Genomic DNA, 17,292 nt, shown 5'->3' on the forward strand with positions numbered 1-17,292 from the left:
GCAGAAAACAGATTTTATGAATGTAGTAAGCAGATTTAAATATACAGTAAACGTAATGTGCAGAGAGCAAATTTTATTAATGTATAAATAGAATTTATCAATGCAGAAATACAAATTTGATTATTGTGAAATTTAAACATGAAAAAGCATTCAGATTTGGCTTTTAAATCTAGAAAACACAATTTCACTAGGTATTTTATGAGAATACAGTGAACAATTTATCCAGTGAACAGAGAATAATTTATTCAAAAAAAGAGTGAACAATTTTTTAAATAATGCTGAACAGAAAATAATTTATGTAGAATGTTAGAGATGCAAAAAATAATGAACAATTTTTATGAGAAAACAATGAATAGTTTTAATTAATGCAAAAGACATATTTTATGAATGCAGTTAGCAAATTTGAATATACAGTAAACATGATGTGCAGAGAGCAATTTTTATTAATGTAGAAACAAATTTTATCAATGGATAAAAATAGATTTGATTATTGTGAAATTTAAACAAGCATTCAGATTTGGCTTTTAAATTTAGAAAACACAATTTCACGAGGTGTTTTATGGGAAAATGGTGAACAATAGCTAAACATGATGTGCTACAACTTGCCAAGAAAAAAGTTGCAAAAGCAACTTTCACATCATCAGCCAAACATTTAGATGTACTAAAAGTATGGAGTGAGGATTTTCTTTTACATGTTGTTCTAATTTCTCATTGTAACCCCAATATTTTAACCAATTTGACTATAACACTTCCGAGAAGTTAGAAATTGATGAGTGTGTTAAAAATGAATGAACAAGGGGTATGAGTGGCCTAAAAATTAACATTTTGAAATTAAAATTTCTATATTTTATAATTCTTCTATTTAAATAAATAAAAACATATGTTTGTGCATTCAAATGAAAAAAAAAAAAAATTACTTACTTTATGTTTATGTTTATTTTTTGGTTATCAAAAAAAAAAAAAAAAAAGTATGAGGAACTTGAGCTTACCAAACTTGAGTTCCATATTACAAGGAACTCGAGCTTGGGAAGCTCGAGTACCATAGAAGGAAAAAAAAAAAAAAAAACAGCTCGAGTTTTGTATTTACAAATAACTTGAGCTTGGTAAGCTCAGGTATTGTGTTGCATGGAACTTGAGTTCCATGTGGCATTTTTTCAATAAAAAAATCCACGTTGGCACAAGTTCTTTTTTTTATTTTTTTTATTTTTATGAAACTCGAGTATTTAAAGCTCGATTTACACAGCAAACTCGAGTTTCATGAACTTGAGTTTCAAAAAGTGATATATTACTACTTATTTTGTAAACAGTGATATGTTGCTAATAATTTCCGTGAAAAGTGGTAAATAGCCAATTTGGCCCAAAGATTTATACTAGATTATTAAACTTCTCTTATTACAGTGGATTGTATTTCTCAAGAAAGCTTTCCTTATGTTGACATTTCCTTTGCTCCGTGTGTTTTAACACTTCGTCATCATATGGCATATGCTTGTGTTGTTTACTTTATTATTATTGCTTTACATATGGTGATTATTAATCTATGGTAATTAGCATATGCTAATTTATATTCATAATTAGTTAATTTAAATAGCTGATTAATTTTGCTGTAAAATTAACCAAGGGGTTTAAATTGTTACTTTTCACATTTCCATCTGAACTAATTTGACATTTTCATAAATTGCAATTTAACTAAGTTTAAATAAATAAAAATCAGTTTGGTTCAACTTGTATCAGATCTGAACCAGTTTCGTGGTTTGTTTGTTGACTGCCTGTTAGTCTTTACAATTCACTGCCACGGCCATCTACTTAATAGGAATCCATGCGGACCGAAGATCAAAAGATATTGTAATCTTCATATAGTATAAAATTTATGCTGCCTTTGTTTTGTCATTAACATTTTTTAGAAAATGTGTTATTTTTTAAAAAGAACAATATTTTCTTAATAGGTTTTTTATTGACTAAAGATATATATATGTATATATATATATATATATTTTTTTTTAACTTATTTATTTATTTATTTATTTTTATGCTACCATATATAGGAAGATGCGGAAAACTATTTTCACATGAAGTTTTTCGTCTAAATAAATGGATAACACAGATTTAGATGTTCGCCTACTCTTCTCATAATTAACCAAAAAAAAAAAAAAGTTTGCCTATGACATGTCTTTATTCGAATAGGTCACAACATAACCAAAAAACTTGGGAAAAAAAAAACCACATCTTAAAATGTCATTTGCAGGAAGACCGATTAGGCAGATATTGTTGCCTAGTAACTGTCCAAATCGCTCCCAAGTTGGACAAATCTGAAAATGAGAAAATGTGGCATTACTTTTGTTTTAGCAAGTGACTCTTAATTTTTTTCTCAGCGTACAAAAGGAATGAGGAAGTACTCGGCATAAAACAACTGCAGAAGCAACATCATTAATCAGTATGGATTTAAAGAATAAAACTTGCTTGCTTTTAAAAACAAACTTGCACAAGAACTCTGATCTTATGTATGAGAAAAAGTTAAGCAACTGGTCTTGTATTCAGAGAGAGAGAAAAGGCATGGAAGTGAATATAATTGCGATGAGCCGATGACTTTGAAATGAAGAATTTACTTTGCAGTTGTCATTACTGCCATTTAACCAAAACAAAAGAATGCAGTACTTACCAAAAACGAAAACTGATATATAACCACTCACCTTCCATATAAGCATGTAAAAAGAAGTCACTGAGGCTTTACTGGCAAGATCAACTGATTGAGCTCGAACCAACAGGGAAGAAGCAAGTGCCAAGTGTCCTAATATCTGTATCAACAGATGTTAATAAATGGACATACAACTGCAAAATTAGTTGCCAAGGTACACTACATACCGTAACTAGCTTGCTTGGAAGGAATGAAGAAGAAGCACCTATCACCACAGCAGCCCCATATGCCAGTGTTAACATATTAACACAAAGCCAAAACACCTATCGGGAATATCACAGTACATATAAGGCAATATTTCAAATCTTGATTTTGAAACAACATAATTAGTTGGGTTGCATGCTTGTTAACATAGTAAAAATCTTATCTTCTACATCCTCTGCTAGGCAACCAAACAAAGTGAGGAAAATACTTAAAAGTAAAATTGATATACAGACCCTTTCTTGACCAAGTCTAACGCTGAATGATTGAATTCCAAACTCTTTATCACCATCCACATCAGGTATGTCCTGTTAGAATGACAATAAGATGTGAATTAATTAACATTAAATATATGCAGCGTGATGACATGCACAAGTGATTTGAAATTTCTAAGAAAAAAAAAAATTCTGCAGAAAAATGGATAACTGAACTGTGGTTAAAGATTCAGGAAAATAGGATAATTCCATTTTATATTCCATGACATTTGAAGGCACAATTCCATGCCCTTTAGTGGAGCTATTCATCATTGAATTTGCATACATTGGGTCCGTTTGGGTTCTACTTATTTTGCTGAAACTAAAAACTTTTTGTAATTGTGTCAATGATCCCCTTGTAATTTATATTCTTCCTTTTTCCATTAGGTACGATGACCTTAATTTTCCTCTAGTATCCAATGGATAAGCATTATTTGGCTTTCAAACCATACATGTTTTGGAATATTTTGACTTTATAATCCTATCATCAGGTGCATAAATGGTCTATATTATGTAATGCCTTTTCAAGCTCTCAAAATCAACACTTCACTATTCGGAGCAATACTTAAAGCAACTAAAACTGTAAATAAATTTCCTGGTTAAATTACAGTCCTTACCTTGAATAATGCAATGACAGCAGAGAAGAAGCACATGAAAGCCGCAGCAAATACCAATGATTTTGTTATCATGACAGGTCTACCAAGCACATGGTTCTTCAGTTATAGTCACCATTTTTGTAGAAAGCAGAAAATGAGGAACACCAAATTAGAATGTAAAATAAAAGTCTCTTCATCAAATTTAGTAAGAGTGCTATTTGTCTTGCATACCAAGTCCCTTAAAAATTTTAGGAGTTGTATATACCTGCATGTGTAAAAAGTAAGCGAGTTGAACAACAACAGCCCTCACAATGAGGATGCAAGTTGCGGCAAGAACTGCGTGTCTCTTCCATCTGAGAAAGGGTAGCTATAACACAGACAGAAACAAACTTTAATCAAATTATCCACTACTGCAATACACAAGTTACAGTTGCACACACACACTTATATTAAAAGGGTAATTTAGGCCAAACAAATGAACAATCCAATGTTGTGTAAGGTCAACAATGCTAAACCATGTGTTTCAGAATATGAATTTTGGACACATTTGGCATTCCAGCATTAAGCTGGTATAGCTGCAATCAAACTCAAGTGAAAATAGTTCAAAAGTAGCACAGCTATGAACAATATGAAACTGAATTGCCAGCCACAAAGCTGTTGAGAGAGAGAGAGAGAGAGAGAGAGAGAGAGAGAGAGAAATTTGCCAAAAGGGTGACTAATAGGTTTAAGAATTCATAAGGCCTACATTGCATATTCTTCCGATGTGCCAAAATTTGTTTTCAGTTCAATTTACAAACAGCACTTAGATACTGATTTTTGTTTTCTTTAAAGTGTCTTCTAGACTTCCAGTTATATTGGAAGAATAGGTTATTGATTATATTAATTAATTGTCTTTTCTTGAACTAATGTCAACAAACACAGAATATTTAAGCGTAGGAGACTTACATCAATGGAATATGCACTTCCAAGCAGAAAACCCACTAGAAGTGAAGCAAAAAGTGGTGGTGATTTAAAAATGATTCCCATAGCAAAACTCTGTAAAATAGCACCAGAATGATTGATGTGAGAAAATTTTGGCAGGCATATATAATCTACACCTACTAATGGTACCTGAGAAGAAGATAATTGTGTCAGTTTGAACATCAATTGCTTACGAAATTGGAAAATCCAGCCAGACAAAAATAACCTTCAACACAATTTACAAAAGGTAAAATATGTACAAATTTGAAAATGTAGTTTTAGTTTATTTCTCAGAAGACTAATTGAAAATGTTCTAGTTTGCGTCCTCCCAAACTGGAATAAAAAATTTGAAAGAGCATAATTTTGCAACTTCCAAACAGTTCAATAATCTATCAAACTGACAGTATAAATATAATCAGAACATGAAGGATCATGCCTGCCAACTTACCATCAATAAAGATGCAGTAACAATTGTGATTCCAGTACTCATTGAGAAGGCACCAGAAGCCAAAGGGAGATCGGGTTTGTTAACCTGTAAGCATGCACAACAAGCTTAATCCCAAGTATATGAAATACATTTCAATGAGGCAATCATGCATTGTATCTCAGAAATTGAAATATGATACATATCTTGTACATTTTAAATTTTACTCTAAAGTATATGATGATTTACCTTGTCTATTTCAACATCGAACAATTGATTCAAACCAACAATGTAAATGTTCATCAATATGGAGGGTACCAATGCCTGACAATAGGAAAACAAAAATGTTAATTTAGTACGTAGTATGCAAGTTCATCTCTACCTGACCAAAATTTACCTTCAATAAACCCATAAAAAATGTAGGAGTCAGATCAGCAATGGTTTCTACTGGAAGAAGAGAAACTGATACTATCCCTATAACCTGATAAAAAGAAGTAGCACAAAATATATTATAGTCAAATTCTTGTTATCTCTCAACCAAAAGAAAGATGCTGTCAAATTGTTTTTTCTCAGGTAACTAAAGATATGTAACTCACGGTGCCAATTACAGTGTGAGGACGTGAAAACAAGTAGAAAGCTTCTAATTGCTTAGATAGAACATTAAGAAAGCTCGTCAAATAATCATCCTCAGGTTTAGATGCATATTCATGTTTATATATGGCACCAAGTTGGTATTTCTTGGTTATGACATGACTTCTGATGGTTGTTATACTCTCATGGTTTCTACTATCATCTGTCAAAGAAGAAAATCTTGTGGAAGAACATCTGAAACATTTCTTCTGTTGGCATACGATGGATTTGCTTCTTAGTTGCTTCACTGATACCACCTGAAGAGGAATAACACAACCTGAACAAGTTTTAAGACAATTAAGATCATTAACATAAATAGTATTCACTTCTGGAATCTAACAAATTCTGGTATGTGTTGTTTGGACTTCGTACACCAGTAAATTGGCACAGCAAATGGATGTGTTCAGAATCACCTTGCCTACTTGATTAAATAATTTTTTTTTAAAATTATTATCAAACTTGTTTCTCAATTTCTGACTTATCATGAGGATATCTCTACGGAAAAGTAATTTCAAATAGCTAATCGAAATAAAAAAATAAACATAAATATTTAATGCGCTTAAAACTAAATAGTATTTACATAAATCTCATTTGTATAAAAACTTATGAAGCACGGGTGCGGGACTTGGCAATTTTTGAAAAAGTAGGGTACCGGTGTGGCGGAGTGCGGCGATTAAAAAATTATTAAAAATATTTTTATATAGTGAATTTAATATTTTTTATATATAAAAAAAAATTCAAATAAAGGGTAGAGTTTATTATTAAAAAACAATTATTTATGATTTGTTTTTAATAAAATCAATATTTTTGCTAATTGTAAACAAAAAACCACCTTTCAAGAAGGTTCCTTTACTCATTTTCCAATTCCCAAGCCCACCCACATGAAACAATTGACTTTCCCACTTACTTAATTTATATTCTTTTGTTATATACATTTGTTCTTCTTCTATTTTTTTTTTTTTGGGTGTCTTCTCATCTTCTTCTTCCTTCTTTTTTTTCTCTCTCACATGAAGCAGAAGAATGGCGGCCAGCTGCCCATTTTGGCAGCCGTATCGGTTTGTTTCAGTGGCCATTTTGGCCAAAATCGGATTGATTTTGCCGTTTCGGCTCCCGTTTTTGCTAGAATTGGGCCGAATCGGCGCAAATAAAAAAAAAAGGGGTGAATCAGAGCGTCGGACACTGGACGCCGTGTTGGGACAAGTCCGATGTGGCGGACTTGGAGCTGCACCCGTGCTTTCTTGATAAAAACTCTTATGCTCATCTCATTAACTAAGTATATTTCAGTTTTCTTGGAAATAATTTTACGCATCCTTATACACCCTTGACTTTTTTTCCCACTGAAATAATTTGAAAACTCCTTTGTTCCCAAACGTATTGAATGCTCCAATTTAAGCAAATTAAATCACTTGATATCAATTTAGTGTTCAATTGGGTACCCGCAATTTTTGGTAGCTTATTTACATAATATAAATAAAAAAACAAATTTTGGTAATTTTTATGTTAAATGTATGACAAAATTAAAGCTGACACAAAAAGCCAAAGATAAAAAGCTTTTTAGACTCATTTGGGACATTCTCACTCCCTTTATTTTATCATTAAAATTTCATATGAGTGAATTTTATATTTTTACTTAATTATCTCCCTTTATATACACTCTTTTAAAGTATTAATGTCCTTTTTTTTTAAAGGAAAATTATATTTTATCACCCACTATACCCCAGATTACACTTTGCATCCTAAAATTTTTTAATGCACATTTTGCACCCTAAACTATGATCCATATTACACTTTGTACTCCAACAATAAGTTTGTTGTTAACTTGAATAGAAAAATATGACACCACGTGAAAAGACTTAATTACCCCTCTTCTCAATACCTTTAAAAAAAATATATAAATTATACTTTACCACCTTAAACTATACTCCTGATTACACTTTATCCCTTAAACTTTGAATTTCCATCCAAGTTAATAGCAAATTTAATATTAGAGTATAAAGTGTAACAAAGGTCATAGTTTATGGTGCAAGACGTGCATTCGAAAAGTTTAGAGTGGTAAAGTGTAATTTTTTTTTAATATTCACCTTCATTTTTCATACATAACTCAAAGATTTCATTAGCATTTAAAAAATTAAAAGTATAAGTTCATAAAAGAATATATATATATATATTTCTAGAGAATCAAAGAATATATAAATACGCAAATCATTTTCTTTAAGGTTCTTTTTCTTTTTCCAAAAAAAAAAAAAAAACTCATTTTTATTTGCATTTAGAGAGTTAGGGATGTGGGCATGCAAGAAATTATTATTTTTTCACTAGAATAGAAGATACAGAGATTTTATGGTTAAAAATTTGGGACATGTTCTACTTTTTCATCCATAAAAAAATATTTCTCTCTCTCTCTCTCTCTCTCTCTCTCTCTCTCTCTCTCTATATATATATATATATATATATATTACATTGCACATAAGAATGACATTTATCATTTAATTTATCTAATTTTTTTTTAAATTTATATACATATTTATTCTTTTTTAAAAACTATTGCTATACTTAAATGTGTATTCTTTAATTTATTTGAAAAAAAAACTTTGATTTAAAATATTTAAAAACTATTAATTATAATTAATATAATTTAAAGGATAATTACACATGATTTAATGAAAGAAAATGTTTTCCTTGAATTACATAAAATTGAATTGATAAAAAATTATATACATGAAAATAATATATATATATATATATAATAAATCATATTGAAGTCATGTTTTAAATATAAAGGGATAATTATACTAAACCCACTTGTGGTTTGGGCAAAAATCACCTTGCCTACCCGTGGTTTGAAAAGTATCACTTAACCTACCTGAGGTATGTTCCGTTCGTTTTCCATAACCCACCTCAGTTAAAATCGAGGGTAAATAGGTATTTTTGCTCAAATTTATATCTCTCTCCTCTCAAAACAAAAAATAGCACAAAAATGGAAGGAAATAAGATCAAAAGGGAGGGACAAAAACAAAACCGAAATCCTCAATTCCAAGAATAGTAGAGTTGAGTCTTCAATTTCAAGAACCAGACCAAAAAAGAAAGGTTCAAAATTCTCAATCTTTTTCCGTTAATTTTTCAAGTAAAAACACGAACCTTTTTTGTAAGTGATAATAGTAATTAATTAAACGAATTAAAAAAAAAAAAAAAAAAAAAACAACAACAACAACAACAGCTGAGGAGAGTGAAGTTGAGAGAGAGTCTTCATATTCAAGAACCACCCCAAAAAGAGAGAGAGAGAGAGAGAGAGTTGGCGGTGAAGATTGGTGTGGCAAAGCTTCACTTCGATATCTTCAACAGTATAGTTCTGTGGGACTTAGACTCGGAGAGTCTCTGGCAAAGCCTGCAAGGCAATTTGGGCGAAGAAGAAGAAGAGGACGAAAATGACGTTGCACCACTGTCATCCATTGGAAAGTCCATTACCATCGCTCCTCCAATAGCCCCTACTTTCCCTTCTCTTCCTCCCTCAGGCGACGATGACGACGCAGATTTCTCCTCTCTTCACCTTCGCAGTGGTGGGTTCGTAGTGGTTTGTGGGTTTTGAATCACTAGTTCTGGGTTTAGTTTTGGCTTGAATCACTGGTTTTATGTTTTGGTTTGAATCATTGATTCTAGGTTTTGGTTTGAATCACTGATTCTGGGTTTATTGGTGGCGGATGGTTACAAAGTTTTGGGTTTGTGTACTGATGTTGATGTCGTTGTTTTGTTGATGGGTTTGTGGCTTTTGTTGATGGTCCGTGGTCAGTGGTCTGTGGATGGTGGTTATGGGTTCGTGGATTTTATTGATGGTCAGTCGTCGGTGATCGTTTGTCGTTGGGTTTCATTCAAAATTTCTTTTTTTCGCTGACTAAAGTCGTGTTCTTCATTTTATTTATTTATTATTATTTATCTTCTTCTAATTCGAATCAAAGAAAGCCGGAAGAGGAAGAGAGAGACTCAGGGAAAGGGATGAATGAATAGAATATCACCACCGTTGGTTTCGATATTGTATTGTTCGGTTATTTGTGTAGGTTGATCTGGGTTTTATTTTTTTGGTATGTTCTTCATGTTCAAGATTGATGTGAATTGAGAGAGAGACCCATACCACTTTTTGATCTTGTTTCTCTTACATTTTTGTGCTATTTTTTGTTTTGGGAGAAGAGAGACATAAAATTTGAACAAAAATACCTATTTACCCCCGATTTTGACAAAGGTGGGCTACGGAAAACAAACGCAACATACCTTAGGTAGGTTAAGTGATACTTTTCAAACCACAAGTAGGCAAAGTTATTTTCGCCCAAACCACATGTGGGTTTAGTGTAATTATCCCAAATATAAATTCTATATATAATGTAAATATAAAAAAATTATCTTTACTATTAATAATAGGATTCTTTGTTTAGTTTTTAACATTTTGGCTACTAAAATACCCCTACACAAATTCTTAAACTCTTTAAAATACCCCTGTCTTTTAATTAAATAATTTTAAATTAAAAAACACAAACTGGTTAAAAAAGTGATTTACAGTTCCTAAGTTTTAGGATTTTTCCTTTATCTTCTCCTTTTGGCTTAAAACTTAAGACACTATCTTTATTTTATTTTTAAATATTATTTTGTATTACCTTACCTCTTTTCTTTTTTTCTTTTTTTTTTTAAATACACACGGTTATTTATATATCACTTTTAAACATTATAATACTAAACCAAAAAAGCAAAAAAGAGTATTATTGCACGTGCAAAGCATGTGTGACAAGTCTAGTATTATATAGTATTATTAGGGTTTGTTTGGATAGCACTTATTGTTGCTGAAAGTTGCTAAAAACTGATTGTTGCTGAAACACTGTAGCAAAATAATTTTAAATATATGAATAGTATCGTGGGACCCATTTTTAATATTTTTTATGTGTAACAGTACATGAACAGTGCATAAACAGTGTATACACAGTACGTGCACAGTAAATTTGTCCCCAAAGTCAAAAAAGCCGGCAAAAAAAAAAAAAACACAAAACGCAACTTTACTTTGAAGTAAGAAATTGCTATCCAAACGCAGGCATAATGTGCTTTGTGGATTTAAACATTATTGATATATTTAGTTTAGGCCCCTTAGAAAAATTCAGACTTGCCATTATGGCATTACCTATTACAAATATGAATGGCCCTATGGAACTCAATGCAAGCCTACTATATTCTGCTCATTTATTATTAGAATTTAATATACATGCATTAAAGAAATGTACCAACCAGCTTGATCATGTTCACTTTTGGCCTGGGACTCTAATTATAAACTATATATATCCACTTTTTTTTTTTGGAGAAATATATATATATATATATATCCACCTGAAGAAAAGATTTACTTGTTGTCAATTTGTTATTTGAATGGATTACCGAACTACTAACTTACCCTAAAAATAGTCAACCACTAGAATTTGGCAGATGTTTTTTAAATTACAGCTGGCGTATGTTAGTAATATCAGGAGATTTGAGGGCGTAAATCCTGCAACTATGGAAAATCGTTCAAAACTACTTTGCCAATAAAATGTACCAAAAAAAAAAAAAAAAAGAAGTAAAAAGTAAAAATCTCCCCTTAAAAGCCCTGGTTCATACTTTACATCCTTCTGAGTATTATTTGTTAGAATAATTAAATGATTAAATGTAAAGGAAGATGTTAAAATAATGGTTAAATGATTAGATTTTACTATTCTTAATTCAATACCACTGCACACTTTTGGTGTGATGATCACTTCGCAAGTATAAGTGCTTTTGTGGAGGAGGGGGATGGGTTGAGGTTCAAGTATCTAGGAAGAAATTTCATACACATATACACTTAAATTATATTAGAGTAAAATTTCTATCTTGTGTATAAAAAAAAAAAAATTCAATGAAAAAAAATTCCTAATAGCCTTTTGACATTAAATGATTGTTAATTAGCTTATAGAATAAATCTGAGATCGGATTCTAGCCTTTGGCATACAACAATAAAAATAAAAAGTACATTAAGTAGTGTTAAGTAGTTTAAATAGCATAAATTTGAGATCAAATTATGACAAAATTACAAGAAGAGATTAAAACATAAGAAAGGATTACATATATAATAAAAAAAGATTCTCATCACATAGATAGTTAGACAAAATAAGTGAGGAAGAATGTTAGAATAAAGACTACATAATTAAAAGTGTAAGACAAAGTCGAAGAATTAGTTCAAGTCAAGTTTGGAATCTCGACTACATCTCAATCAACTATCAATCAATTGAAATCTACTTGTTGATCGACTTTCAACCCAATTTTGATCGATCAAGAATTAGGGTTTATTTTTATTGTAAACTTCAATTCCAAATACTGAAATTTTCCTTGGTAGGTGATATCCCAGTGTGTGCGTGTTTTTTTTTTTTTTTTTTTTTTTTTTTTTTTTTGTGTCTATAGATTTTTCACTTTGTTAATAAATCACTGTATTCTTTACATTATATGACTTTGTGATTTGTTGTTGCGGCATTTTAGTTGGAAACCCATTGACCATTATAAATGGTCAACTTAATAAGTTGAATTATTTTTGTTAAAATAAAACAAGGGGCTAAACTTCTAAGTCTCTAACTTAAAAAAAAAAAGTGGATTAATTTATTTTTTTATTTTCAGATCATTACTAGAACTGNTTATGGCATTACCTATTACAAAATATGAATGGCCCTATGGAACTCAATGCAAGCCTACTATATTCTGCTCATTTATTATTAGAATTTAATATACATGCATTAAAGAAATGTACCAACCAGCTTGATCATGTTCACTTTTGGCCTGGGACTCTAATTATAAACTATATATATCCACTTTTTTTTTTTGGAGAAATATATATATATATATATATCCACCTGAAGAAAAGATTTACTTGTTGTCAATTTGTTATTTGAATGGATTACCGAACTACTAACTTACCCTAAAAATAGTCAACCACTAGAATTTGGCAGATGTTTTTTAAATTACAGCTGGCGTATGTTAGTAATATCAGGAGATTTGAGGGCGTAAATCCTGCAACTATGGAAAATCGTTCAAAACTACTTTGCCAATAAAATGTACCAAAAAAAAAAAAAAAAAGAAGTAAAAAGTAAAAACTCTCCCCTTAAAAGCCCTGGTTCATACTTTACATCCTTCTGAGTATTATTTGTTAGAATAATTAAATGATTAAATGTAAAGGAAGATGTTAAAATAATGGTTAAATGATTAGATTTTACTATTCTTAATTCAATACCACTGCACACTTTTGTGTGATGATCACTTCGCAAGTATAAGTGCTTTTGTGGAGGAGGGGGATGGGTTGAGGTTCAAGTATCTAGGAAGAAATTTCATACACATATACACTTAAATTATATTAGAGTAAAATTTCTATCTTGTGTATAAAAAAAAAAAAATTCAATGAAAAAAAATTCCTAATAGCCTTTTGACATTAAATGATTGTTAATTAGCTTATAGAATAAATCTGAGATCGGATTCTAGCCTTTGGCATACAACATAAAAATAAAAAGTACATTAAGTAGTGTTAAGTAGTTTAAATAGCATAAATTTGAGATCAAATTATGACAAAATTACAAGAAGAGATTAAAACATAAGAAAGGATTACATATATAATAAAAAAAGATTCTCATCACATAGATAGTTAGACAAAATAAGTGAGGAAGAATGTTAGAATAAAGACTACATAATTAAAAGTGTAAGACAAAGTCGAAGAATTAGTTCAAGTCAAGTTTGGAATCTCGACTACATCTCAATCAACTATCAATCAATTGAAATCTACTTGTTGATCGACTTTCAACCCAATTTTGATCGATCAAGAATTAGGGTTTATTTTTATTGTAAACTTCAATTCCAAATACTGAAATTTTCCTTGGTAGGTGATATCCCAGTGTGTGCGTGTTTTTTTTTTTTTTTTTTTTTTTTTTTTTTTTTGTGTCTATAGATTTTTCACTTTGTTAATAAATCACTGTATTCTTTACATTATATGACTTTGTGATTTGTTGTTGCGGCATTTTAGTTGGAAACCCATTGACCATTATAAATGGTCAACTTAATAAGTTGAATTATTTTTGTTAAAATAAAACAAGGGGCTAAACTTCTAAGTCTCTAACTTAAAAAAAAAAAGTGGATTAATTTATTTCTTTATTTTCAGATCATTACTAGAACTGGCCAATCTGAATTCGAGAATAATCCTCTCCAATCATCTTATGTTTGGAACAAAGAGATTAAGGAAAAGAAGATCAGCACAGATGAGAAGGTAACTAAAATAGCATTAAATTTAGTTCATTTCGGTCACCTTTCCTTCTTCTCTCTACTCATCTCCAAATTAAACTACAAATTCAACCTGAGATTAACTAAACATTACCCAAAAAAAAAAAAAAAAAACATTTCTCCCACATTGAGGATAAGCACTGATCAAATGAAAATCTTTCAAAAATTCAAAATTTAATTGAGTGAAAAAGTAATAGTTTGCTTACCTCTTGTTTGGGTTTTCGAGGACCATATTTTTCTCTGCAGCCCATCTGTTAAAATCAAGTATAATGTAACTTGAATTTGGCTATTACCTTGAAGAAAATAACAAATGAGAAGGAATTTTCACAGAAAGAAGAGAACATATCTACCTTGTTCTAAAATTGGGTATTGCGAAGCAGTGAAACAAGAAGATGCATTAGTGCCAATCATGCTTCTCTCTCTCTCTCTGCAATGGGATCACCAAAATCTTCTCAAGCCAATTGCGTTTATAACTGAAAGATGCTAAGCAGGTAGCAATGAAGGATGAGTTTCCTTGGTTAGCAATGGTTTGATGACATATTCAACTCTGGCTAAATTATTTACCAGAAAGGAAATAGCTTAGCTATATACTGAAATTGAATTAAAACTTGCCTAAAAAGACAGATGCTTCACATGGAAATAGAGTTAGCTGTTTTCTTTACCATATTGATGTCATAATAGCAATTTTTAAGAGTTGGCTTAGTGGTTTTCAAAATCTTATAATAGGTTCAAAACCTCTTACCGCGATCTTGGAGCCACTCAGGAGATTTTTCTCTATAATAAATTTTTTTTTTTGGGTGAGAAAATTTTCTACAATAACCTAGTGAGTGTATGATGGGGAAATACATGTATTTGAAATGCTCGTAGCTTTCTAAACATAGACGTTTCTAACAAAAAATCTTAATAAGCGGCTATTATTATTATTATTATTATTGTAAATTTTTAACAATGAAAAGAGAGATTTGAATCTTGACACTCCTCAAACAATGCCACTTGACTACACTTTGTATTGATTATGTGCAAGAATATATACAAAAATAAAATAGGCTTACATAATCAATTTTGAAGTGCACATCTCAAGCAAATAGGCTTTGATTTAAGAAGATGGACTCTTATATATATATATATATATAAAATTTAAATTTGTAACGTTCAATTCATAATGATTACTTTTCATTATTTGTCGATGCACTATTTAGGTACCTAAACAAATATATATATATATATATATATATATATATATATAAATGATTTTCAATAATACATTGAACTTTAAGGCTCAATTAATCACATATATTTAAATGGAAGACCCTTGAATTTAATAATTAAAAACTATTCGAAACAATAATTGAAATAATGTTTAAGTGAAACCTCAATTCAATAATTAAGAACAATCTAAATTATTAAACATTTAAAAATTTGAAGTAGAGAGAGACTCACATGAGAATTTAATTTTTGTCCTTGAAAGCATGGAAGAAGGCACTGAAACTTGAGTGAGTTTCACCCTACCAAGTTTAAGTTTAAACTTAAAGCTTAAGTCTTGTGCGTTGCATGCTACATGTGTGTGTATATGCATGAAAAATGATCTAAATTTAATATTTATTATAGAAAAGAGGTGGTGTAGTCTTACCCCTGTCTAGTTAATTCTTATTATAATTCCTTTGTCTAGGATGTAGAAAAATGATGTGAATTTAACATATATTGTAGAAAAGAGGTGGTGTAGTTTTGCCTATATCTAGCTAATTCTTATTACAATTCCTTCGTGTAGTGTGTGAATATACATGAAAAATTATCTAAATTTAACATATATTGTAGAAAATAGGTGGTGTAGTCTTATCCCTATCTAGAATTTTTTTATTATTATTAATTTACTTAAAATAAATAATAAAAATAAATGAATATTTTACTTTTAAGTTATATAATGAATGCATGTTGTGTGAAACTAAGGTATCATAATATGCACACACACATATATATATATATATATAATTGAATGGAAGATGGTAGAGGTACCTACATATATATATATATATATATATAATGATTTTCAATAATACATTGAATTTTAAGGCTCAATTAATCACATATATTTAAATCGAAAACCCTTGAATTTAATAATTAAAAACTATTCGAAACAATAATTGAAATAATGTTTAAGTGAAACCTCAATTCAATAATTAAGAACAATCTAAATTATTAAACATTTAAAATTTTGAAGTAGAGAGAGACTCACATGAGAATTTAATTTTTGTCCTTGAAAGCATGGAAGAAGGCACTGAAACTGGAGTGAGTTTCACCCTACCAAGTTTAAGTCTTGTGCATTGCATGCTACATGTGTGTATATGCATGAAAAATGATCTAACTTTAATATTTATTGTAGAAAAGAGGTGGTATAGTCTTACCCCTGTTTAGTTAATTCTATTATAATTCCTTTGTGTAGCGTGTGAATATGCATGAAAAATGATCTGAATTTAACATATATTGTAGAAAAGAGGTGGTGTAGTCTTGCCTCTATCTAGCTAATTCTTATTATAATTCTTTCGTGTAGCATGTGAATATGTATGAAAAATTATTTGAATTTAACATATATTGTAGAAAAGAGGTGGTGTAGTCTTATCCTTGTCTAGAATTTTTTTTTTAATTAATTTACTTAAAATAAATAATAAAAATAAATGAATATTTTACTTTTAAGTTATATAATGAATGCATGTTGTGTGAAACTAAGTGACGAGGTAAATAAGCACTGATGAAGCCATCTATGAGAATGATCGTCCTCATATGGACGATAACGTCCCCAGGACGAGCAACGTAGAAGGCCACGGTACTGAGGAGGAAATTCAGTCCCTTTAATGCAGTCAACTGAACGGTTACACTTCCAACTGTACGAACCATTTGGAGACATTGATGCCTCCTTACACAGTCATGAAGCGTTACCTAATGGAGCATTAAGACCTCCATAACTCCTCCAATGGCTAGGGACGATGAGGACAGATATAAAACCCATACACTCCCACGAAGAAAAGGAACAAGTAAGAAAGAATACTGTTTATTTTGCTCTTTTTTGTTCAATTTACTTTCCTCACAAAGAAGACCCTATATTCTAACTTTGGCATCGGAGGCGTTGTGGCAGGCACCACACCGGTGTGCAGAAAAGGGAAGGAGGAGGGATTAGCTCCGTTCGACGAACATCACTGACAAGTTTACACTTATCAGTTTGGCGCCGTCTGTGGGGAACGACAT

At 30.5% G+C, this 17,292-nt stretch overlaps 1 protein-coding gene across 1 annotated transcript; it reads right to left on the bottom strand.

The window, feature by feature from the left end:
* Nucleotides 1-2,365: 2,365 nt before the first annotated feature.
* Nucleotides 2,366-17,292, bottom strand: LOC111996280 (homogentisate geranylgeranyltransferase). Its single transcript, XM_065782974.1, has 13 exons — nucleotides 17,240-17,292; nucleotides 5,979-6,034; nucleotides 5,724-5,920; nucleotides 5,525-5,608; nucleotides 5,377-5,451; nucleotides 5,152-5,235; nucleotides 4,689-4,778; nucleotides 4,009-4,110; nucleotides 3,765-3,860; nucleotides 3,130-3,201; nucleotides 2,860-2,955; nucleotides 2,688-2,792; nucleotides 2,366-2,407 (listed from the first exon to the last, which is right to left on the bottom strand). The coding sequence occupies exons 1-13, from the start codon at nucleotides 17,290-17,292 to the stop codon at nucleotides 2,366-2,368; spliced, it is 1,152 nt and encodes a 383-aa protein (XP_065639046.1).

Source organism: Quercus suber, unplaced genomic scaffold (assembly GCF_002906115.3).
Source record: "Quercus suber isolate HL8 unplaced genomic scaffold, Cork oak 2.0 scaffold_324, whole genome shotgun sequence".
Classification (NCBI taxonomy): Eukaryota; Viridiplantae; Streptophyta; class Magnoliopsida; order Fagales; family Fagaceae; genus Quercus; species Quercus suber.

Excerpts from the sequence above, each read along its gene's own strand:
- LOC111996280 (XM_065782974.1), bottom strand. The coding sequence starts at position 17,292 with ATGTCGTTCCCCACAGACGGCGCCAAACTGATAAGTGTAAACTTGTCA. Across the intron at positions 6,035-17,239 it reads AGTGTAAACTTGTCAGTGAT|GTTGTGTTATTCCTCTTCAG; the intron begins GTTCGTCGAACG and ends AAACTTGTTCAG. Across the intron at positions 3,202-3,764 it reads CTGTCATTGCATTATTCAAG|GACATACCTGATGTGGATGG; the intron begins GTAAGGACTGTA and ends TCATTCTAACAG.